The sequence below is a fragment of the Aspergillus pseudonomiae genome (genome assembly GCF_009193645.1).
Source record: "Aspergillus pseudonomiae strain CBS 119388 unplaced genomic scaffold BDV37scaffold_83, whole genome shotgun sequence".
Classification (NCBI taxonomy): domain Eukaryota; kingdom Fungi; phylum Ascomycota; class Eurotiomycetes; order Eurotiales; family Aspergillaceae; genus Aspergillus; species Aspergillus pseudonomiae.
The window spans coordinates 45,021-66,203 of NW_022476075.1; the positions used below are offsets into that span (position 1 = coordinate 45,021).

Sequence of the window (21,183 nt, forward strand, 5' to 3'; positions counted from 1 at the left end):
AAAAAAACCGTGGAAGCGATACCGGAAACGGGGGGATGCCTAAGAATCCCTAAGATACCCGATGGCTGGCGCTTTCTGCACACGCGAACAATGCATAGCGTCGGCTACCCCAGACGTGCAGGGGTGAGGTTGCAGTAGGGTGCCGTCTGGGGCGGCTTTCCATGGAATGACTCGTGGTTATCGATCGGACGGCTAGCCGGCACGGTTCGTGCAGGATTGCTAGATTGCTATCGACCCAGTAGAAAGCAAAAAGAGTTGTTAGTCAAAGAGATGAATGAATGGTCCATTGGGCACGGCCAACCATAGGCCGAACGAAGCCCTTATCAGCAATGCCGGCAGCGTATCTCGGCGAAACCCCACATCAACATCCGGCCTTCGCCTCTGCCTTTGGCGCTTCATTTATAAAACCCGCCCCGGAATCCCTTCGTGCAGGTCGCCTCCGGTCTCTTTGCCCCTGAGAAGGTCGTCGTCGTGCGATATCACATCCCCAAGAGTTCGGTGCAAAGTCGACTGGCCATTGGTCGCGTGCATCCTCCTCCAGGTTTCCCCCCGGTCGCATCGGATCCATTCCTTTTTTTCGCCTTCTTTTTATTAATCTTTTCTGTTGTGTCATCCACTCCCTGTCCACTGATTGGCCCATCCAGTCCCGATCGCCTGCTGCTGGATATTTGACAGCGTCGGTGATTCGCAGGCCAAGAGACAACGATTGAGCTCCGCTTTGGAAACTACTGTCGGCGAAGATGCACCTCATTCCCAAGGAGGTACGTCCACTAAGCAGGGATCCTTCCGGGAGATCCAGATCTATAAATAATCTCCCATAGTACCGGTTTGATACTGACATCGGTGGCTGCGGTAGCTGGATAAACTTGCGATCTCGCAATTGGGCTTTCTGGCCCAACGGCGTCTCGCACGTGGTGTACGACTGAATCATGCAGAAGCAGTGGTATGTGGATCGGCCATTCTCCGTTGCGTAGTATCTATGGAAGAGGACCAGCACTGACATCCCTCGGGTAGGCTTTAATATCCTCGAACATCCAGGAGCTCATCCGCGATGGCCTCTACTCCGTGGCCGACTTGATGTCCATCGGCAAGACCATGCTTGGTCGTCGTCATGTCTTACCGTCCGTGGTCTCCACCCTGATAGAACTGCAGGTCGAAGGCACGTTCCCGACCGGCACGTACCTCGTAACAGTCCACCACCCCATCAGTAGCGACGAAGGAGACTTGGAGAAGGCACTATACGGGAGCTTCCTTCCGATCCCCCCAGCGGACGCGTTCCCGGACCCGGACCCGAACGACTTTGAGCACGAAAGGATGCCCGGTGCCATCATCCCCGTGAAGAACGAGCGCATTACGCTGAACGAGGGACGACGGAGAATCAAGCTCAAGGTGATGAGCAAGGGCGATCGGCCTATTCAGGTGAGTGCATTCCGGCCCCGTTGAATTGTACGGTACTCATATGATGAACTTGTAGGTTGGGTCCCACTATCATTTTATCGAAGTGAACCCGCAGTTGCATTTTGATCGTGTTCGCGCGTATGGTTATCGCCTAGACATTCCTGCGGGAACATCGGTACGATTCGAACCTGGAGACACTAAGACTGTGACGCTTGTGGAAATTGCGGGCCATCAGATTATCAAGGGAGGTAATTTCATTGCCTCGGGCAAGGTCGATTTGAGCAGAGTGGACGAGATCATGCTGCGTCTGCAAGCGGACGGTTTCGCTCATATTGCCGAACCCACTGCGGATGCCGCCCTCGTTACCCCGTTCACGATGGACCGAGAGGCCTACGCTCGAATGTTCGGCCCTACTACTGGTGACCTGGTTCGTTTGGGATTGACCAACTTGTGGGTCAAGGTTGAAAAAGATTATACGTCTTACGGTGATGAGTGCAGTTTTGGCGGAGGCAAGACTATCCGAGATGGAATGGGTCAATCGTCGGACAAGTCCCATCAACACTGTTTGGACACGGTTATCACGAACGCGCTGATTATCGACTGGAGCGGTATCTACAAGGCCGATATTGGAATCAAAAACGGTATCATCGTCGCCATTGGCAAGGCTGGAAATCCCGATATCATGGACGGTGTACACCCGGAAATGGTCGTGGGCTCCTCGACGGACGTGGTCGCTGGTGAGAACAAGATTATCACCGCTGGAGGATTTGATACGCATATTCATTTCATCTGTCCTCAGCAGGTGGATGAAGCGTTGGCTTCCGGAGTCACTACATTCTTGGGTGGAGGAACCGGCCCTTCGACAGGTTCGAACGCGACCACTTGCACCCCGGGACCCACGCATATGCGCCAAATGATCCAGGCTTGCGACCATCTCCCCATCAACGTAGGTATTACCGGCAAAGGAAACGACTGTGGTGGAACCAGCATTGAGGAACAAATCTTGGCGGGAGCCGCGGGACTGAAGCTCCATGAAGACTGGGGCTCCACTCCTGCAGCCATTGATACCTGCCTGGATATGTGCGACAAGTACGACGTGCAGTGCATGATTCACACCGACACTCTGAATGAGTCTGGTTTCGTGGAGCAAACCATTGAAGCCTTCAAGAACCGCACGATTCACACCTATCACACGGAAGGAGCCGGCGGTGGCCATGCCCCTGATATCATCTCCGTCGTGGAGCACCCGAACGTCCTTCCCAGTAGCACCAACCCCACCCGTCCGTTCACGATGAACACCCTGGATGAACATCTGGACATGCTGATGGTGTGCCATCACTTGTCCAAGAACATCGCCGAGGACGTTGCGTTCGCCGAGAGTCGTATCCGTGCTGAGACCATCGCCGCCGAAGATGTCCTCCACGACCTTGGCGCTATCAGCATGATGTCCTCGGACTCGCAGGCAATGGGCCGCTGTGGCGAAGTGATCCTGCGGACCTGGAACACGGCGCATAAGAACAAAGAGCAGCGCGGCCCGCTGAAGGAGGATGAAGGCACAGGCGCCGACAACTTCCGCGTCAAGAGGTACATCAGCAAGTACACCATCAACCCAGCCATCGCCCAGGGCATGTCCCACATGATTGGCAGCGTGGAGGTCGGCAAGATTGCCGATTTAGTTATCTGGCACCCTAGTTCTTTCGGTACCAAGCCGACTCAAATCATGAAGAGCGGAATGATTGTGGCTGCACAGATGGTATGCATAAATTTATTTCCCTCAACATGACACAAGACACTAACATGCTATTCAGGGTGATCCAAACGGCTCCATCCCCACCATCGAACCGATCATCATGCGTCCCATGTTCGGAGTAAGTCCCCTCTCGGATCCTTCCAAGAAAACCCCCCCTTTTAACATGATATCCCAGGCCTACGTCCCCAGCACCTCAATCATGTTCGTCTCCCAAGCCTCCATCGACGCCGGCATTGTCCAAACCTACGGAATCAAGAAGCGTATCGAAGCCGTCAAGAACTGCCGCAACATCGGCAAAGCCGACATGAAATACAACGACACCATGCCCAAGATGCACGTCGACGCGGAAAGCTACGCCGTCGAGGCCGACGGTGTTCTGTGCGACGCCCATCCCGCCGTAAGCCTACCACTTACGCAAGACTTCTTCGTTTACTAGAACGATGATAAAAAAAATTCTCTCTCTCTCTCTCTCTCTCTCTCGTTTTTAACTTTTGTATTCCCGTTTCTGGTTGTCTTGAGATACCTAGCCTGTATGCGTGCGCGTGCTTTGGCACATTTCCTTTCTTAACTTTCTTGTTATATAGACTAGGGTATAGGTTGGTTTCTTTTGCATCTCGGCAGATGTGTGCATATGAGCATGTGTTATGAATGTGTGTAATGATTGATATCCATCTTTCTTTTTAATAATTAATTACTCCGTGTTTCCTCTTATAAATATGTGTATTTCAGTATATAGGGTAATAACCCCCCCCGGGACTTTTGTTTAGTCCATGGGGTCGCAATCACAGCTCGATCTCCTCTTTGGTGTGATTGTCCCCCACCGAGACAAGCCCCATCGACGCCCAGGCCTCGTAACTATCCGCTTTAGCAGCTAGATACGCGGCTCTCCGTATCCGGGACGAGCTGTTGCTTCTCTTTAGGGCATTGGCCGTCTGGGCATCTGCTGATAAAGACGCCGTAGTCTGAACCAATAGTTGTTCTCGAGTTTCGATATGCTCATCAACTGCACCATCAAAACCCATCTCACTGGCTGGCTCCAAGGGCTGTTCTTGGGATGCAAAGGCAGAAGAGGAGATGGAGAGTGAAGAGCTGAATTGGCTTTCTGGCTCTGGTTCTTGTTCTCTAATATCGTTGTCCGTGATACCAACGTCGATTTCTGTGTCGAGGTCACTGTCAGATTGTTCATCGACGTGATGTGATGTCTCTCCAATTGCAGTCGTCTTCCCCTGATAGTCGGGTTCCTTGTCTTCTTCGGTGGACCATGAAGAGGGGAGAGACCCAAGGTGGAATGGTGTTTGGTCCGAGCGAACGTTGTTTAGGAAGTGCCATGCTTGGCGGATCTCGCTTCGTCTGGCTTTTTCTGTTGCTCGGGTTGATTCTGGGGTGGGGCGTGGTGCTTGGTTGTTGTCTTGGATGGCCTCTAGGGATGATGGTATGGGGATGCAGTCTGAGGATGAATATGAGGATGAGAGTATGTTTGGTTTTGTAGTGTGGGTTTTGTAGGGTCTTGGTTGCGGCTGTGTTTCCACTTGTGAGCTTGTTGTGTCTGGTTGGGAATTGGTGCGATTTGGGGCTCCTCTATCTAAGCTTGTATCGTCGCCGGGGTTGCTGGTAGAAACATCCACTGGGGTTCTGGCCATGCTGTCGAGTTTACTGGATAGCTGGCTCGATTGTGATGTGGGCTCTTCGTAGCGAGCTCGTTTCCTTGAGCAGAGGTCTTCGTCGTTCTCCAGCATGTCTCGCATATGATGGTCGTGGGTGAATTCTGTTCCTGAGCACAGATGGCCGAAGAGACTTTGAATGGAGACGTCCTCGTCCCACGTTAGAGGATCCACTGTACAGGGGTATATGTCTTTTGGCTTGAATGCGGAGACCAGCTCGCATAATTCTGCGTAGGATGAGTGGCGCGAATATGGAAAGTGCTACTAGATGTCAGAGCGTATCCGACTCAGTTTATGCAACCCCACTTACAATAACTGTTGGAGGTGAATTTCCTAATGTATCATGTCGGCATGTTGATCCTTGGTTGTTATTGGACCAGTTTTTGCCATGGAAACGGCGTCGACTGAGGATGTTCACTAGGTTTTCCAGGGGTATGTCATGATCATCTTTCATCTCATAACTATCAAGCTGGAGTGCTTTGCTTTTGGACCTGAAGGCCTCGATAATCGCCTCTCGGGTCTCCAAGAGTGTTTGAGAATCATGGATCCTTTCGAGACAAAGTTTCTCTAGCTGCTCTAATGCCAACTCGTTCGGGATCTCGAGCTCATGAATCTGATACAGGTCGCCACCTCCGCCTCCAGCTCCAATTTCGGGTATTTCCGAACCGTCATTCGTTCGACTAACTATCGGGATTATATAAACCGGTTTCTTTGAAGAAATCACCGAACATTGTACGCCTGGCTCACAGCTGTGGATGCGGCATTCTTCGTCTTCGCTTAGACAGCCAGGAACAAATCTATTGCCGAGCTCAAAGCCACAAAGAGCAGATGCTTCGCTGGTCCCCTTCTGAGCGGAAACGAGTGATCTATACAGACCCATTTGGTACCGATCCACATGGACCTGTTTCATCAGCCTAAGAATGACAGTAATGGGGACATATCGTATGTATACCTTTGAGTTGAGAGCAGCAGAAAGTGCCATCCAGACTTCCTCGTATCCGAAAGTCCATGCTCGGAAGTAAAATGTAGTGTCCTCTGGGTATGATGCCACTTTCTGCAGAAGCTCCGCCAATCCTTTTGCCTTGGATGGGAATGTACGGTATATGGACGAGTGGCGAGCAAACGTACTGTCGAGATAGATTTTATCCAATCGCTTACCACTCAGAGTGTATGGAATGAGAACTGGATGCCGGATAAGGCTGTTTACCCACCAAGATTCCGCTGTTGTTTGTCAGAGCTACGGGTCATCGAGTGGGTTGCTTTTTGAGGATACATACCGCGAATGTCGCCGGTGTAGAGAATGGATTTTCCACTACCTTCGATGAGAAACATCACCGCCCCTGTACAATGATTGGCGTCTAGTAGGGTAACTCGGATGGATAGCCGAGGGGTAAGTTCGATCATCGTCGGCGTGTTTAGCGGAATCGGTCGCTATGTGGTATTAGGAGGGAGAAGAAAGTATCATGGGGAGACAAGTCACCAAAAGTTTGGACAGATGTTTGTAATGCAGCCTCCGGGATTCAAGGATGCCTTTGCTGAAATTCATACGGTGGGGATATTTCTCGATGTGTAAGAGTAGCTATGAACAAAGTTAGTATCTGATATGTTCGTGAGGAGGACAATGACGGATAAATACCTCTCTAGTTGCTACCGAACAGTAGATGAATGGAGCTCGGAAGGACTCCAAGCCCTGGAGATGATCACTGTGGACATGGCTGAGAAAGCCTGCCAGTGGAGGAGGCCTATCTGGGTTTTTGCGAAAGTAATCGACTTTGTCCCTTAGTAGCTATGACTTTTGACAATGTGTCTTATTATTGCTCACTCTGAATATAAGGGAATTCTATCCGATTATTAGATTCTATGAATCTTAAGTATTTGATCATTGATACGTACCATGGACGATCCCGTCAAAGGTCGACATTGGGGAATACTACAGCTGAATGAGTATATAAGCTCATTATAGTGATCGAAGTTGGTACCTTCTGTGTGGATGATTATACCAGGTACTAGTAGTACGGAGTAGTTCGCGAAAAACATCCGATAAGAAAACAGATCCGATAAGGTTGCCTTTTATCCTGAGGTGTCGAAGGCGGAGTGAGATTGGAGTATAACCGCAAGTGCGGGATATCTCCAAATTCCCCCAATGGAGGAATGGATGTCGTAGACCGATTCTTGAGGAAATCTTACCGCTTCTTCATGCTTCATAGCGAGCCAATGAGGGTGTAGAAAATAAGATTATTTTTTATAATTTGCTAAGTTATCTCTTCTGCTTCGTTTTCTAATGGGTCATGTTCGTTCATCTCCGCTAATCGAAGCGGTGGACTTTAGTGATGACAACATTTTTCTCTGACAGCTTTGGAATAGCTGCAACAACTACCAAGACGGTACTCCTTGTCCAGACTCTAGACCTTCTATCAATAGCCCTGTCGCCTCTTTGCCCCGTTAAGACTCCTCCATTCAAGTACCTACATGGGCCCCTGCCTGAGACCTAGACCACCGGGGTCGGATCATCGACCAAGTGGCCTTGCAGGCGGCCAGCGCGAGGCGAGAGTGGGTGAGAGACCCGCTCGCCAACGCAGTCTTGCTCAGGGCTTTTTTGGATGGAGAAGCATGATTCTGTTGTCCCGGAATTAAAGTTAGCTAACTCACTCACAGTCACTAGTCAAGAATACTCCACGCAGTTGTTCCTTATGCGCTGTTCCATGCATGCATGACGGTGTTGTCAGCAGACATCATGATTGTTCATTTTCAGATGAAAACTCTCATATATAATAGACATCTCGCTCCGGTTTTGGTTTCTTTTTCTTCTAATTTGTTCCTCCACAGTTTCAACTACTACTATTGTAATTCATAATTTCCAATCACCCGTCCGTCGACTGCATTGATTGACATCCTCCTCTGTCGAGTCCCGCCATGGGTATTTCTGTCTTTTAGTTCAGGAGGCGGAAAGTTTGTTAGCTTTGGGTCACCACAAGTGCCTGAGGCCAAAGCTTCTTGGAGAAGTTTCACCTTATCCTGTCCAGGGGCTACGAAGGTCCTTTCATTTGTGAAGAAAAAATTAATAAAAATAAGACAAAAAAAAAAAAAAAAAAAAAAAAAAAAAAAAAAAAAAAAAAAAAAAAAAAAAAAAAAAAGAAAGAAAGAAAGAAAGAAAGAGGAAAGGAAAGACGGCTACCGACAGATACCATACCTCTAAGACATTCATCGTCCCACCTCGAAGTTTCCCATCCGATAACCATTGCCATCACCCAATCTATAGGCAAGAAGTGAACTATTGACACATCACCCACCGCTACTGCATGGTTGTATGCGTTGGACGGACGCTCATTGACTTCTCTGCTTGCTCATTGGAAGATCCCGGATTTGTTGTTTCTGATTGAGGTTCTCCTGGCGGCGTGAATCAGCCAACTGAAACTCTAGTGAGATCTGGTATTCTAGATCGCTATTTGCCCATCATTTTCCTACTATTGAATTGGCGATCCCCATCTCGCTCCCTTCCGCAAACAAGGCAGTTGGAATTTGCGATTTCCCTTGCCCTTCCCGTTTCGACGTATTCCTTTTCTCCTAAATATAGCAGGCGGTTTTAAGCCCTGCCTACTAGGACTTTTTCTCTTTTTCCTGTTTATTTTCCTGGGGAAATTACCAACCCTTGAAGTCGTGTGTCTTAGCCGATCCCCTGTCTTTACCCCAACTTGACTCCTATCGGGCATTTGATACGGTACAATTGGCAATCACCAACTACTTCTGTCGCATACTCTTCATACGCATCATCGTCCAGTTTGACGTCCCTTCACCATGCACAAACCTTCTTTGGCTCAGATTGTGCACCATGCCACCTTTCCGCGCCCGCGCACGAGCGATCCAGCGACATTCTCAGCTCATATCACGCGTAACCTCGTTCCCGAAGTTCGGATCGAAACGTCGACGTTCTATGGATCGCTAGACACCGTTGAAGCTCAATATCCTGGCCTTGATTATTCGTATGGCCCGCATCGCATGAGGCTCAGTCGGTTCCCTTGGCATCGCCGGCTTTTTAGAGTCTTCGACGAGCTCGGTTTATCGGAAGCCGAGATATCCTCGCTGTGTCGCTGGGAAGGTACCAAGTCGGCACGGGAACGGTATGAGAAAGAAGAAGGTGTCAAGGTACAAGATACGACGGCCAATGGTGTCCGACCAGCGTCGCCATCCCCGCTGCCTTCTGTCGAGGTTCATTTCGAAGATGGTCCAGAACGGGTGAGAGAACCAGAGGTCAAGGCTGAAGTGCGCGAGCACTTCGTTCCTGTGACTGACACCATTGATGACCGCGGTGTCGACTGTGATGTGCCTCCGAAGGTTGAAGAAGACTCGAGCGACGAGGAAATGGAAAGCTGTGGCGTGGAACTGAATCATCGTCTTCTCGCAGCAAGTGCCGCCCGCGAACGAGGCGCCAATGTCCCGCTCGACGAGGACTGGGAGCAATGGTTGAAGGAAGCTGGTGAGCGGGGAAGTTACGCCGACGTAATCAATGCGATCCGAAGAGGCCAACCGTTGGATTTCTTGTATGACATGCCGTACCTTAGTAGTAGGACAGGCGCTAGACGATCCGTATCGCTCTCGGAACGCATCATTCTTCCACCAACGTCCAGCTTGCTCGCGGCGAGCACTTCTATTCGACGCCCTCCTCATTCTCCATCAGGAACGGCACGATAAGACCCATCCGAGTGATGCTCGGTTCGATTTCTTTCTTTGCGTATCCTTGCAGTTTCTCAAGTTTTAGCAGGCAGGCATGTTTGTTTTCCATCTAGGTGCATTTATGGCGCATCAGCGGCGGTTTCTTCTCTCTTTTCTCCATCTATACGGGGCATAATACTCTGTTCGATCGTTACTGTGGACCGCGATTAGGCTTCTTTCTCTCACTTTTCCCGACCGCTGATTGTTATAGATTTCCTTGCGTTTAGCCCTCCCGTCGAATCCTCTAATACCCCTCCTGTCTTATGTCGTATCTCGTTGCAGCATTGCATAAAATGGCCATTGGTGTTTTTGTCGTCCAGAAAGTGACTTCGCCGCGATACATTCATGAAATCCGTAGTTGTGCCTTCAAAAGTCTGTTGCGTACTATCTTCTTTTGGTCATTTAGTCTCGTCATGAACGGTCTCTTGGCTGATAACAACAATCGAAAGGCCCCTCCCCAGTTTAATCTTCACTCGGAAACTACTCCGGTACGATATATATAACTACCCTCTTCTGGGATGACTGAATAACAGGGCATGGTTCCTTGGGTGACAGCTGCCAGGCACATGGAGACTGGCGATCGACTCCACTGATGTGTATATACTAAAATGTCACCTATTTCCTAGTATAGGAATAATGACTGGCCAATGAAGGTGGTTATTGTGTCGTTATGTCTCTTTATTACACACGTAGATCTAGGTCACACGAGGAATTCCCCCCGTAATAGTAGTATAAATCTAGATTGCCCGTGATACAATGAGTGCTATCTTTGTCACGGGGCATTGGAGCTTCAAAGTCTCCACTTCTTGGTACTGCGGTAGAGCTCCCCGCAATCTTCCCTCTCCACTTACTTCTCACCGCAAACACCCCCCCAATTTTTTGCGCCGATAACAGAGAATGTGCTTATGCTACGATGCAATTAGACTCTTAAGATGATGTTCTCTAGCTTACTATAGCACTTGTGACCACCCTTCCCGACACTCGTCTCCCTACAACCACCATGATCAAAGCGATCTTCTACAGCAAGTTCGACACCCAGGAGGGTAAGTCAATCATTCAAGCTCACTAGGCTTTCCAACAAGGCAGTCAGTTAACTAACACAATATTCAGGGCCTAAGGTCGTCCACCAAGTCCCCGATGGCGCAATAGTTCCCTCCTCAACCGCTCCGTCGCAACCCCTCTTCCTGACTTTTTCCGACATCTCCTTCTTCGTGATCCCCCGTCAGGAGCTATGCGGAAACTTGATGCAGGTTTGCACGAATGGGTACCGGATACTTGGCTACCCGATTTGCATGAAATCCCTGCGCTATGATCGCAACGAATTCATCTTTAATTTTTGCATCGTGCTCGCGGAGGAAGAAGATTTTAGCACGTACAAGAGCGTGGTCCAGAAACTTGCGGACCTGATGCATGGGCTAGAGGAGCAAGGCCAATTTCTTTCCAGGGATCATTCAAAAAGCGGCGAGGGGAAGGTTTATAGCTTGTGTGAGACATTGATGGAGGATCTCAATAACTATTGCGAATGCATGATTCCCATCGGTACGCAACTTGCTACAAACAGAGCGGGAGGGGATGAAAGGAGGTCAATTGCTGACGTGAATGATACAGACGAACTAAACACCTTGAATATCAAGTTATTTCCTATCTATCCCTCTCCTCCGTCCGTCAAAGCCTGGCACGTTCCCTTGTTCACTGTTCGGTACCAAACCTTCATGGATGAGAACTGGGATCTTACAATGCAACGAGTATGCTTCCTATAACATTGAGGGCTCTGGCACAGTTTTGACAGGATACAGATCGTCCCTCACATCAATGGAGTCAACAGCATCCGCATAATCTCCATCCTTGCCGACACAGACTTCTCTCTCACCTGCCGCGCAATCCGGCACTTGCTCTACTACAATTGTCTCTTCCTCCTCGACATCTTTTCTTTCTCTGCAATATACGCTCCTACAGCTCAATTCAGCTCTATGATTGCCTCAAACGAGGACATGCAGCGAGAATGCGCACGCTATGTCAACACTCTCTTCGCATCACCTGCTGCCGCGTCAACCTTTACGAATCCTACCCGAAGCTACGACCCGGACGCCGTATGGCCGCCCCTCGGTGAAATCGTCACAGGCACTAACACTAGCGTCGATATAGCGAGCAGCAATGGCAGTATTAGCCCCAGGAGCTCTAGTCCGGCCCCTGCCATCACAGCGCCAGGAAGCACAATAGCGACACTAGAGGACCAACAGGAGAGAGAAGTAGTCGACGGAGTGGGACTGGTCGAGCTTTACGCCAGCCTCAAACAAGGCCAAAGCGTCAAGCAATGGTATATGCACTATAGCCGACAACTAGCCAACATCGACATTCGTCGCTTCATCACGTTTGGCATCATCAAAGGGTTCCTATACCGTGTACACAAGTACGCCTACGCGACAGGTTTCCCCGCTCCACCCTCGAAATATCACCATCACCACCACCATTATCACACTCACAGCGGTCCATCATCTAGGGGCCCCGGAACAGGGACCAATAGTCCCTATGCATCAAGTGTAGGCGATGACTCGGCGCCCATCGCCGCGCACCAGCATGATGGACCTTCGAATTCCGTACACAGCGGGAGTCGTCCTGGGACGGTGATCGAAGATGAGGACGACGAGGACTACATCGACGATAAGACTTTATCCAAATATCTCGATGGGATGCACTGCTTTGATCAAATATGTACTGAACTGGAAATCAGCGAAAAGGAATTTACCGCTAGGTTGAAGCGGTATCCCGGGGAGGTTTTAATCATACACCGATGACCTTCTCTCGGTTCAACCTATCTCTTTCTTTACTAGGATTTAATGATACCCAATAAATGAACGCATTAGATGGAAGAACATATTTGAAATTTGACTCTTCGTTATTATTGAGTACTTCGGCGATGATCATGTACCCTCCTTCTAATATAAACCCCAACGCCAAACACGTAAAGCCCCCATAATTGACGCTCAAATCAAACCAACGACTTCAATAACACTCAATCCCCGGTATGGACCAACGTGTAAGGCGAACGTAACCGGGGTTGAAAGGGCAGTAGAAATGTACATAGAAAGTAGAAAAATAAACCATCGTAGGTAAAGTTGCATGCGGAGCGAGAAGAAAATAGATCACTCCTGCTCCTCATCCCAACCTTCAACTTCTGCCTTCTCATACTCAGCCATGAGCGACGGGTCAAAGACCGACTCGTTGTTCCTCGGCACAGAAGTCTTGCAATCTTTGAAAATCGGTCCGATACAGTCACGCCAGCGCTTGCGTCGGTCCATGAGAGTGCGAGCGACGTCCCCGATAGCGGGACGACCCACACCAGCGGCACTGACAACGTGGCTGCCGCCGCCAGCTCCGCCTGGCCTGTGCTTGGCCTGGGAACCCTTCTTGCTCTTCCCTAATGTCCGGGTCCGCTTGAGATAGGCCTGTTGTACCTGCGAGTCGAGATCGTCGTGGATGGTCATGTACTCCTGGTACGCCATGCGTTCACGGGCGATTTCTAGTAGTCTTGCTTTTCGGGCGCTGTTGACAATCATTTGCTTCTTTAGTTCGCTTTGTAGGAGACGTAGTCGCTGAGCGATGTCGTCGTCATAATGGGCGTCGTAATCGGGATTGTCCTCGGCACCTAGGAACCCTACGTGACGGAGTTCTGCTTTGAGGCGCTCATCGAGTTGGGCGTGGTCTAGCTTCGCAGCGGGCACTTTGAAGCCGCTTGGGGATGCATCGGGGAACGATGTCGCGGAAGGTTGAGGTTTGCTTTCTGAGTCTCCTCCAATTGGGTGATCGAGGTCCATTGCGTCGCCGAGTGAAGAACCGTTCGGTAATTCCCCGTTGACTGTACCGTTGGTGCCAGGGTTTTCGTCGGGAGCGCGGTGTTCGTATCGTAGTAAAGAATAGAGACGGCTAACTAATGGACCAACTGAGACCTTGTCCGTTTCCATAGTTTCGTCTGTCACCTGGTCAATGTTCCCACGTCCCTGGTTCAAGGGCAGACGCTCCTTGTTGCCGTTCTGGTCAACATTCATCAGCCCATCCTCCTCGGCCCAGATCTCATTGTAGTGCCTCTTTCCACGTCGGGGCATGATGAACGGTGTCGCTCGATCGCCCTGTGCGAGTTAGCTACGAGGCGCACTAGGCATCAACTAAGGAAACCAACCTTCTCTTTGAGGAAAGCAATGTCTTCCTCCATCAACGGGCGGACATATGGTTCGACGTACGCGAGGAATGTATTCGCGCTAACCTGGTTTGTAGGCTTGGAGTTGCTATAGTCTTTATCTGGGGCTACTCCAGCCATCATATGGCTTAAGTCGCTGGCCGGGAAGCGAGTGACGCTGTAAATTTCTTTCCTTTCGTCATCGGTCATCTCAGGAGTGACATCACGTATATGGTATATGGTCGGATCGTCGAATTTCACGGGATTTGGACCGAAAACTTGGATTTGCGGCACAGCTGGAGCCGGTTCAGGCTGATGCGAGTCTGAGCTATCGTCCGACATGGGCGATCCAGGAGCTTCAGCTTCTGTGTCAGCCTTTACTTTGGGGGAATTGGGTTCCGGCGGCGACAGTGACGATGTACTCTTCGACTTTTTAGATACAGGCGATGCAGCTAAAGCAATTAAATATTAGCCTGCGACTGCAACATAGCAGCGCCGCAAATCCGAAGGGAGTCGGCTTATGAGTGACGGGGCTGGACTGCGGTTCAGGTGAATGTGAGGAGTGCCAACTTACCACCCTCCACTTTGGTTTCCGCACCATCTTGTCGAGAAAGTTCATGAGCGCCATGAGCTAATGGGCGATCTTCCCTTGAACTGCTACCCCGTTCTTTGCGCTTCTTTAATTTCCCTCCCTTGGGCGCTTTCGATTCCTCCTCTTCATCATCTGCCTCGCGCTTCATTTTCGGGCGGTCGCCGTCGTGCTCGGACTCTTCCACTACCTCTTTCCGCTTTTGAGACAGCTCTCTGATGCCAGCATCGCATGCATCGCTACGAGTTTCTGCCAGCTGACTGAGTGTCTTCAGATGCTCCATCAATGTCTCCAGCGATTTCGAATCGGGGATAGGACCGACACCACCCATCCGATCCAATATCTCTCCATATTGCGCGGTAACTGGAACGAGCAGTTTCGATACATCATTGTCGAGGTAGCTGGATACAGGGGCGGTGGTCGGGGCACTAAAACTCGAGTTGGGTGTGGTGTTTCGGCTTCGAGAGGGGCGCGCTTCACGGCCTTTGCCTTTTCCTTTGCTTGCGGAGGGCATGATGTGATGATGGCCCGAAAGAGTGTTTAAACTTGAGGAGCGGGTTGTGGAGCTCTATGTTTGTTTTGGATGGCTTTAATATCCCATATCATTCGATTTCCGGGCAGGGGTTGACGTATCATTCGTTCGGTTTACGGGGCTTTATGGAGTGCGCTTCGATCACTGGTTGCAGTTCATCAATATAAGCCCTGCAATAGGCTCTGGCCGTGTTCTCTTCTGTACTCCATCATTATCGGGATATCACGATGTTTCCCCAGACTTGGCACGTGAGGTCACATGTAACCACGTGATTCTATAATCGATGATGATCAGCGATTGCCAAATATAGTAAGCGATTGGCAAGTGGAGAACCTTCGTTTGAAGTAAACTGAGATTCTACTATTTATCGACCCAAGCTGCCAGGATCACCAAGAGTTGGCCAGTGTTACACCTATGGGCATCATGGCTAGACGTTTAATAACCCCTCCTGCAAATCAAAGCCACAAATAATGCAATATAGGTGGCTTTGCTCGCCCTATGCCGCTCGCTAGGGATGCACATACATACATGGATGGAAAGCCGCATTCTTATCTATTATCTAGTTTACGAGATAGGCTTCTTCACTCGTCAACATTCCAGGTGGCAAAGTGCATTGCTTCCATTTTACTTGTCTCGTTTCCTGTGCCTTTTTGTTGTGGGTATGGAAATGGCTCGTCACACTGACGGCGGAGATATCCGAAAACGTCATGCAGTCGAACTGCGAACGGCAACCCGAAGCCAGCGGCATGGAGAAAAGACTGAATTCAACGGGATTCCAAGGGATGTATACAACCACTATACAGGAATAGGGAGAAAATTTTTCGCCTCACCGCAACCACTTTTGAGGAGTGTCGGCAGTCGAAGCGACCATCACGGCCAACCATGCGACCTGTCAAACATTCCGCTTGAAACCATCGAATTCAATCCTTACATTCTTCCTGATTTAGGTGCAATACTTTAGATTCTGTCTCGACCGCGCAATTTAATGAAGATGTTTTGTTCGTTTTATCTCTAAGCCCCGGTTTTCCTGTTGTAAGACTGTTCTTGTTGTTTCGCCATGTGTATGGTCCATATGATTGTTCCTGCCGAAAAAGCTGTGCCACTGTCTTCGACTCTGTTGATTGGAACCGATTCCACCTTTCACAGTATATGCGAGAAACAAAATACCAACAATGTCTCCACCTGCTGCGGCGAAGTCTCTCACCACGGCCGCCACACTCTTTCCAGGTCCAGGGAGAGCGACGAACACTACTCCATCGGCCAACGTACGTCTCAAGGGACTCCACCTATTGTATGAAGGGAAATTCTTACACTGAAGGACAGGACAGCGCAAGCTTCCGCTTCGTAGTGGATGGTACGGTTCAGACACTGTCCTCCCAGAATACTACAGGAAATGCCCCAATACGAGGACTCCTGTTCGTTCCTAGTCTGGATGTTGAGGATTCGTGCAACAATCTCACCGCTCCATTGATACCTGCCCATGTCACCCGCCATCCCGACGTTGATAGATTCAGGTTTCAGACCATTGGCCTTGCGCCGTGGGTGAACACTGAATGTGCTGAGTCGTTCATTGACGCCTCGCAGCGTGTGGGTTCCGATGCGCTGGTCTTCTTCTTGCCTGGGAGCAATAATACCAAACCACCGCCAGCTGAAGATCCGACGTGGTCATTTAAAGACGGTGGGGATTGGAAGAACCGAAACATCCTCCCCGTATATGCGATCCCTGGTCCGGCGGGTGTGACTCTCATGAATCAGCTGGCGTGGTACTGGGGGAACACAAGCCATGCGTACAGTGGTCACAATGCCTCCGCATCTGTGACAGGTCGGTCTGACATACGGCTGCTTGGCCTTATTGATTTCGGTAAGACTAAGTATTGCAGTTATCCATCCGTGACGGATGCTAACAAGTGGTCTATAGAGAGGGATCAAGGTAAAATGCCCAGTCTCTGGGGGTTCATTCTTGCTATTCTAGGGACAATCTTGGTTCTCAGCATGATTGTTCTGCTCTGCTATCAATTAGTACAGAAGAGGCGTCGGGAGAGGCTGCAACGGAGGATTGAATCTGGAGAGGCAGATATGGAGATGCTGGGTCTGCACCTCATGAAAGTCCCACAGGAGATCTTGGATACACTGCCAATATACACATATCCGGACTGGAGCGCATTGGGTGACACCCCTGAGTCCAACGACAAGAGTTCCGTACAGTCCAAGGAAGTCCAAGAATGCATGGAGGAAAAGGAGAAAACAGACACAAACCCCGACGCCATCACAGCAGACGAAGTACAGAATGACAAGAAAGAAAGCCAAGAGAAAAAGGAGCCAGGAGACGAACGATTGTCGGGCGATGCCGACAACTCCCCCAGCACGCCGTCCCCTTCTCAGTCTCAGTCCTCAATCAGCTGTGCCAAAGGCCGCCCGCCCAAACTTAAGAGACTGAGCCACTCGCAAACCACATGTGCCATCTGTCTCGAGGACTTCGTCCCCCATGAGTCTACTGTCCGCGAACTCACCTGCAGTCATATCTTCCATGTCGAGTGCATCGATGCCTCCCTGACACGGAATAGCTGTCTATGTCCGATGTGTAAGAAGAGTGTTTTGCCGCCAGGGTACTACCCGGTGCCTATCACCAATAGGATAGTCCATCGCGATTTCATGATGCGGAGGGCGAATTCAGATTGAGTTGGGTTTTGCTCAGGAGTTGGTTTAGGTGGCTGTATTTGATGGATATATTATGATACCCTGCATGCTTGGCTGTTTGTTTTTGGTATAGGTCATATCATATAATACATAGATCTTCAGATGTTGACTTTGGGTCTTGATGGTTTTTATCTTTTCATCACGCATTCTTGTATTGGTAGAACGAAAGATGGCATTCAACTCAGAGAAAGATCCAGGCTATTCTTTATTGTGCTACAGGCGATAAACATCATCATCTTGTATTGAGCATATAGAACAGTTCAACATAGTCAACCGAGAGTAAAGATGTGCTTTGTATGAGCTGCCAGTTGAATAGAATACTCTCAAAAGATAACGATAATATCTCCATGAACTATCTAATCGACTAGACAGCTCAGTAATATTCAAGATATACATCGGATAAATGCACCTCTCCGTCGTCGTCTATGTACGTCACTCGACACGCTTATCGATAAGATAAAATAAATCTTCTCCACCACCAAAAAACGGCCTCACCTCCAACACCAACACCCCAAAACAACAACTACCAAAAAACGCCCCCTCCACCCTCAATTCCTCCTCCGTCTCCCTCCCAAACAACCCAAAAGAAACCCCAAAAAAGAAAATGGTAAAACCACTAACCTTCAAAGGCGACAAGCCCAAGAAGACCAAAAAGCGCAGCGCTCCCTACCCACCCAGCAAACCCACTCCCGGAACGAAACCCACGCAAGAAGAAACCGCCGAGCAAGAATCCACGGCCGAAGACCAGAGCTGGGTGTCGGCGGACGCGCCCTCGGACATCGCCGGCCCCGTCATCATCGTTCTCCCCTCAGACCCGCCGACCTGCATCGCCAGCGACGCCAATGGGAAGGTCTTCGCCAGCGAGATCGAGAATCTGATCGAGGGCGATCCGGGCACGGCGGAGCCGCATGATGTTCGGCAGGTTTGGGTTGCGACTAGGGTGGCTGGCACGGAGGGGATTAGTTTTAAGGGGCAGCATGGGAAGTATGTCTTTTTCTGGTCCTTTTTTCTTTCGTTTTGTTTGTTTTGGGGAGGGGGGTTTGTTGTTGTTGTTGTTTTACCCTCCATTCTGGGGCGGAATGAAGGAAGGTTGGCTAATGTCTGAGATTAGGTATTTGGGCTGCGACAATTATGGAATCCTGAGTGCCGCGTCATCGGCTATTTCGCACCAGGAGTCGTTTGTGGTTATTCCGTCCGAGGTGCCTGGGTCGTTTTGTCTGCAGACTGGTGGTGGTGATAAGGAGACGTTTGTCTCTGTGACGGAGGGGAAGTCGAGCAAGGCGGCGAGTGGGAGTGTGGTTGAGGTGCGGGGCGATGCGACGAGTCTCTCGTTCGAGACGACGATGAGGATTCGCATGCAGGCGCGGTTCAAACCGCGCATCAAGGCGAGTAAGGAGACGAAGGCGAAGGAGAAGATTAGCCGGAAGGAGCTGGAGGAGATTGTCGGGAGGAGACTGGATGATGACGAGGTCAGGAGGCTGAAGAAGGCGAGGAAGGAAGGGAATTTTCATGAGGAGGTGCTGGATGTTAGGGTTCGGGGGAAGCATGACAAGTTTGCTTGAGTTGGTTTTCTATACTCCCTTTTCTTTTTTTATGCTGTTGTTTCTTTGCTGGGTTGGGGGATTCTTTAGGGTTATGCATTGTATCATGTCAATAATTGAGCTTTTATTTGGGATGTCTATTGGGTTTGGTTTGTCTGTACTACTTATGCTTGCTACAATATATGGAGCTTTGTGTTCTTTCATGTACTATATAGGGTTGAGGTGGATAGTTCATATGTGAATGTGGCGATTGTGTACTCACCAATCGATGTGAAATCAGGCTCTAAGATAGAAATCAGATATCACTTGATTACTTCCGACGGCCAGACCCGGGCAAATAACGTCATGATAAGGTTAGGACCTTGGGGGTTGCCCTCAGGGTCCTCAACCACTACTATTTAAGATGGAAGGCCCCGTATATTCACATATAAACATTCATTACTCATCAATCGGTGGTATCTATATATACAAGAATCTAGTCAAAAGTGATAGCTGCCTTGATGGCAGACTTGTTCCTCATCGACTCCAAGCACTGTTCCCACTCCTCAAGTTTGAACACCTTGTTCACGATGCCCTTGACCTTCACCTTGCCAGAGTCAAGGTAGTCAATGGCGGCGGGGAACTTGTAGGTCTCGGAGAAACTTCCGATAATAGTGATCTCGTCGCCAACTGCCCCGAGTGTCAGTCGTTACACACCGCATGAGAGGAGGGACACTTACAGATCTTGCTGGGAGGCCAAGAAACGCGGGCCTCATTGTTGTACACGCCGTACACGACGAGCTTACCGCCGCGGCGGACATAGTTGATGGAGTCCTCCAGAATCTTGACACTGCCAGTGGCTTCCACGACAATGTCGAACCCGTAGGGGTTCTCCTTCTTCAGCTTCTCGAACTGTGCGCTAGGATCCTGACGCGACAGGGCGACATATTCATCACCAGCTTCGAGGGACTTGGCCAGGTCCAACTTCAGACCTTCGGGAGCGGCCACAACAACACGGCATCCACCGCACTGGCGGAGCAACTGAGCGAGGATCTGGTGGGTGTTAGAGAGACGCGGGACAATCTCCCGGACATAGGTCAACTTACAAGGCCGGTGGGACCAGCACCGAACAACAGGACGGAAGAGCCCATCTTCGGAGCGATCTTGTCCAGACCGTGAGCGGCGCACGAGGCGGGCTCGAGGAGGGTGGCATCGACGTCAGAGAGGTTCTTGATCTTGAATACCCTGCCAGCTACAGAGAGTCAGCAATGACATGGTAGTGGATCCCAGCATCTGCCACTACTTACCAGGGTAAGCGCAGTACTCGGCAAAACCGCCGTTCATGGTGACACCGTGGGCCTCGAAGTGTTCACAGAACAACTCATCTCCACGGCGGCAGTAGAAGCATTCACCACAGAGCTCCGAGTTGTCAGCGACGACCCGCTCGCCGACTTGGAAGCCCTTGACCTTGGGGCCAACAGCCGCGACGACACCAACAGTTTCGTGACCTGACCACACATATCAGTATGTTGTATACCCCGAGGGGACATGGCGACGTGGAGTCGTTGACATACCAGGAACCAAGGGGAACTAGCACAGGGTCAGCCCAGGCTCAATTGGTTGAATGTGGGACAGTTGGAATCATACCTTGGCAATGAATTGACCCTCGTGGATGTGCAGGTCAGTACCACAAACACCACAAGCCTTTACTTTGACCTATAGCAATCCGTCAGCAAACGGTTTGCACGGGCAGCCATAGGACTACCAAAAGAAACTGGCACATACCAAGACATCATTGTCACGGAGCTTGGGAAGGGGAACGTCAACAACAGCATGTTTCTCAGGCTGCTCATATCTGATATGGGACGTTAGCACTGACCAATTGGATGAGCAAGGATAGTAGGGGTCCGTCGTTACCTGAGAGCCTTCATAGACTGAGGAAGAGACATGGTGGATGGTTGTTGTTCTAAAGAAGGTCAGCAATTGTTTGTGGTGTGGCCTGAAGACGGCTGGCCGATTGATTGCCAAGGGAGGGGGGTCTTACAAGGATATTGGAAGAGGGAATCAGGCAAGGAAGGGCAGTCAGTATTCAGGATAAGGATACGATGATGGATTGATTGACTGAAGGTGAGAAGGAAGAATGGAAAAGCGA

At 50.1% G+C, this 21,183-nt stretch overlaps 9 protein-coding genes across 9 annotated transcripts; 6 read left to right on the forward strand and 3 right to left on the reverse strand.

Annotated features, from left to right (window-relative positions):
* Positions 1-740: 740 nt before the first annotated feature.
* Positions 741-3,584, forward strand: BDV37DRAFT_274671 (urease Ure; the record flags this gene model as incomplete). Its single annotated transcript, XM_032085276.1, has 6 exons — positions 741-761; positions 857-943; positions 1,015-1,419; positions 1,475-3,151; positions 3,207-3,266; positions 3,324-3,584. The coding sequence occupies 6 exons, from the start codon at positions 741-743 to the stop codon at positions 3,582-3,584; spliced, it is 2,511 nt and encodes an 836-aa protein (XP_031937460.1).
* A 151-nt stretch (positions 3,585-3,735) lies between these two features.
* On the reverse strand, positions 3,736-6,730 carry BDV37DRAFT_297142 (putative DNA repair protein; the record flags this gene model as incomplete). Its single annotated transcript, XM_032090269.1, has 4 exons — positions 3,736-5,070; positions 5,120-5,710; positions 5,762-6,030; positions 6,703-6,730. The coding sequence occupies 4 exons, from the start codon at positions 6,728-6,730 to the stop codon at positions 3,931-3,933; spliced, it is 2,028 nt and encodes a 675-aa protein (XP_031937461.1). The 3' UTR covers positions 3,736-3,930.
* A 534-nt stretch (positions 6,731-7,264) lies between these two features.
* BDV37DRAFT_258444 (uncharacterized protein) lies at positions 7,265-7,605 on the forward strand. Its single transcript, XM_032083049.1, has one exon. It carries the CDS (start codon positions 7,279-7,281, stop codon positions 7,441-7,443), a length of 165 nt encoding a protein of 54 aa, XP_031937462.1. The 5' UTR covers positions 7,265-7,278; the 3' UTR covers positions 7,444-7,605.
* Positions 7,606-8,329: 724 nt separating this feature from the next.
* Positions 8,330-9,640, forward strand: BDV37DRAFT_211685 (uncharacterized protein). The gene has a single exon (XM_032080023.1). It carries the CDS (start codon positions 8,605-8,607, stop codon positions 9,496-9,498), a length of 894 nt encoding a protein of 297 aa, XP_031937463.1. The 5' UTR covers positions 8,330-8,604; the 3' UTR covers positions 9,499-9,640.
* A 631-nt stretch (positions 9,641-10,271) lies between these two features.
* Positions 10,272-12,418, forward strand: BDV37DRAFT_211687 (nitrogen permease regulating protein NPR2). Its single transcript, XM_032080024.1, has 3 exons — positions 10,272-10,562; positions 10,630-11,264; positions 11,316-12,418. Exons 1-3 carry the CDS (start codon positions 10,520-10,522, stop codon positions 12,312-12,314), a joined length of 1,677 nt encoding a protein of 558 aa, XP_031937464.1. The 5' UTR covers positions 10,272-10,519; the 3' UTR covers positions 12,315-12,418.
* Positions 12,419-12,448: 30 nt separating this feature from the next.
* On the reverse strand, positions 12,449-15,168 carry BDV37DRAFT_211708 (histone acetyltransferase NGG1). The gene is made up of 3 exons (XM_032080025.1): positions 14,268-15,168; positions 13,697-14,145; positions 12,449-13,646 (listed from the first exon to the last, which is right to left on the reverse strand). The coding sequence occupies exons 1-3, from the start codon at positions 14,794-14,796 to the stop codon at positions 12,663-12,665; spliced, it is 1,962 nt and encodes a 653-aa protein (XP_031937465.1). The 5' UTR covers positions 14,797-15,168; the 3' UTR covers positions 12,449-12,662.
* Positions 15,169-15,986: 818 nt separating this feature from the next.
* Positions 15,987-17,493, forward strand: BDV37DRAFT_286895 (RING-H2 finger protein; the record flags this gene model as incomplete). The annotated part of the gene is made up of 3 exons (XM_032088015.1): positions 15,987-16,079; positions 16,138-16,675; positions 16,733-17,493. The coding sequence occupies 3 exons, from the start codon at positions 15,987-15,989 to the stop codon at positions 17,491-17,493; spliced, it is 1,392 nt and encodes a 463-aa protein (XP_031937466.1).
* A 523-nt stretch (positions 17,494-18,016) lies between these two features.
* Positions 18,017-19,383, forward strand: BDV37DRAFT_258449 (uncharacterized protein). Its single transcript, XM_032083050.1, has 2 exons — positions 18,017-18,495; positions 18,623-19,383. Exons 1-2 carry the CDS (start codon positions 18,116-18,118, stop codon positions 19,071-19,073), a joined length of 831 nt encoding a protein of 276 aa, XP_031937467.1. The 5' UTR covers positions 18,017-18,115; the 3' UTR covers positions 19,074-19,383.
* An 89-nt stretch (positions 19,384-19,472) lies between these two features.
* On the reverse strand, positions 19,473-21,098 carry BDV37DRAFT_258451 (uncharacterized protein; the record flags this gene model as incomplete). The annotated part of the gene is made up of 8 exons (XM_032083051.1): positions 21,076-21,098; positions 20,949-20,997; positions 20,679-20,886; positions 20,606-20,621; positions 20,339-20,539; positions 20,138-20,283; positions 19,772-20,084; positions 19,473-19,721 (listed from the first exon to the last, which is right to left on the reverse strand). Coding segments are annotated over exons 5-8 (686 nt in total), but the record flags the coding sequence as incomplete, so codon positions are not given.
* Between the last annotated feature and the right edge of the window lie 85 nt (positions 21,099-21,183).

Excerpts from the sequence above, each read along its gene's own strand:
- BDV37DRAFT_258449 (XM_032083050.1), top strand. The coding sequence starts at position 18,116 with ATGGTAAAACCACTAACCTTCAAAGGCGACAAGCCCAAGAAGACCAAA. Across the intron at positions 18,496-18,622 it reads TTTAAGGGGCAGCATGGGAA|GTATTTGGGCTGCGACAATT; the intron begins GTATGTCTTTTT and ends GTCTGAGATTAG.
- BDV37DRAFT_211687 (XM_032080024.1), top strand. The coding sequence starts at position 10,520 with ATGATCAAAGCGATCTTCTACAGCAAGTTCGACACCCAGGAGG. Across the intron at positions 10,563-10,629 it reads CAAGTTCGACACCCAGGAGG|GGCCTAAGGTCGTCCACCAA; the intron begins GTAAGTCAATCA and ends CACAATATTCAG. Across the intron at positions 11,265-11,315 it reads GGGATCTTACAATGCAACGA|ATCGTCCCTCACATCAATGG; the intron begins GTATGCTTCCTA and ends GACAGGATACAG.
- BDV37DRAFT_211685 (XM_032080023.1), top strand. The coding sequence starts at position 8,605 with ATGCACAAACCTTCTTTGGCTCAGATTGTGCACCATGCCACCTTTCCG.
- BDV37DRAFT_211708 (XM_032080025.1), bottom strand. The coding sequence starts at position 14,796 with ATGCCCTCCGCAAGCAAAGGAAAAGGCAAAGGCCGTGAAGCGCGCCCC. Across the intron at positions 14,146-14,267 it reads GGAAACCAAAGTGGAGGGTG|CTGCATCGCCTGTATCTAAA; the intron begins GTAAGTTGGCAC and ends TAATTGCTTTAG. Across the intron at positions 13,647-13,696 it reads TTGCTTTCCTCAAAGAGAAG|GGCGATCGAGCGACACCGTT; the intron begins GTTGGTTTCCTT and ends TAACTCGCACAG.
- BDV37DRAFT_258444 (XM_032083049.1), top strand. The coding sequence starts at position 7,279 with ATGGGCCCCTGCCTGAGACCTAGACCACCGGGGTCGGATCATCGACCA.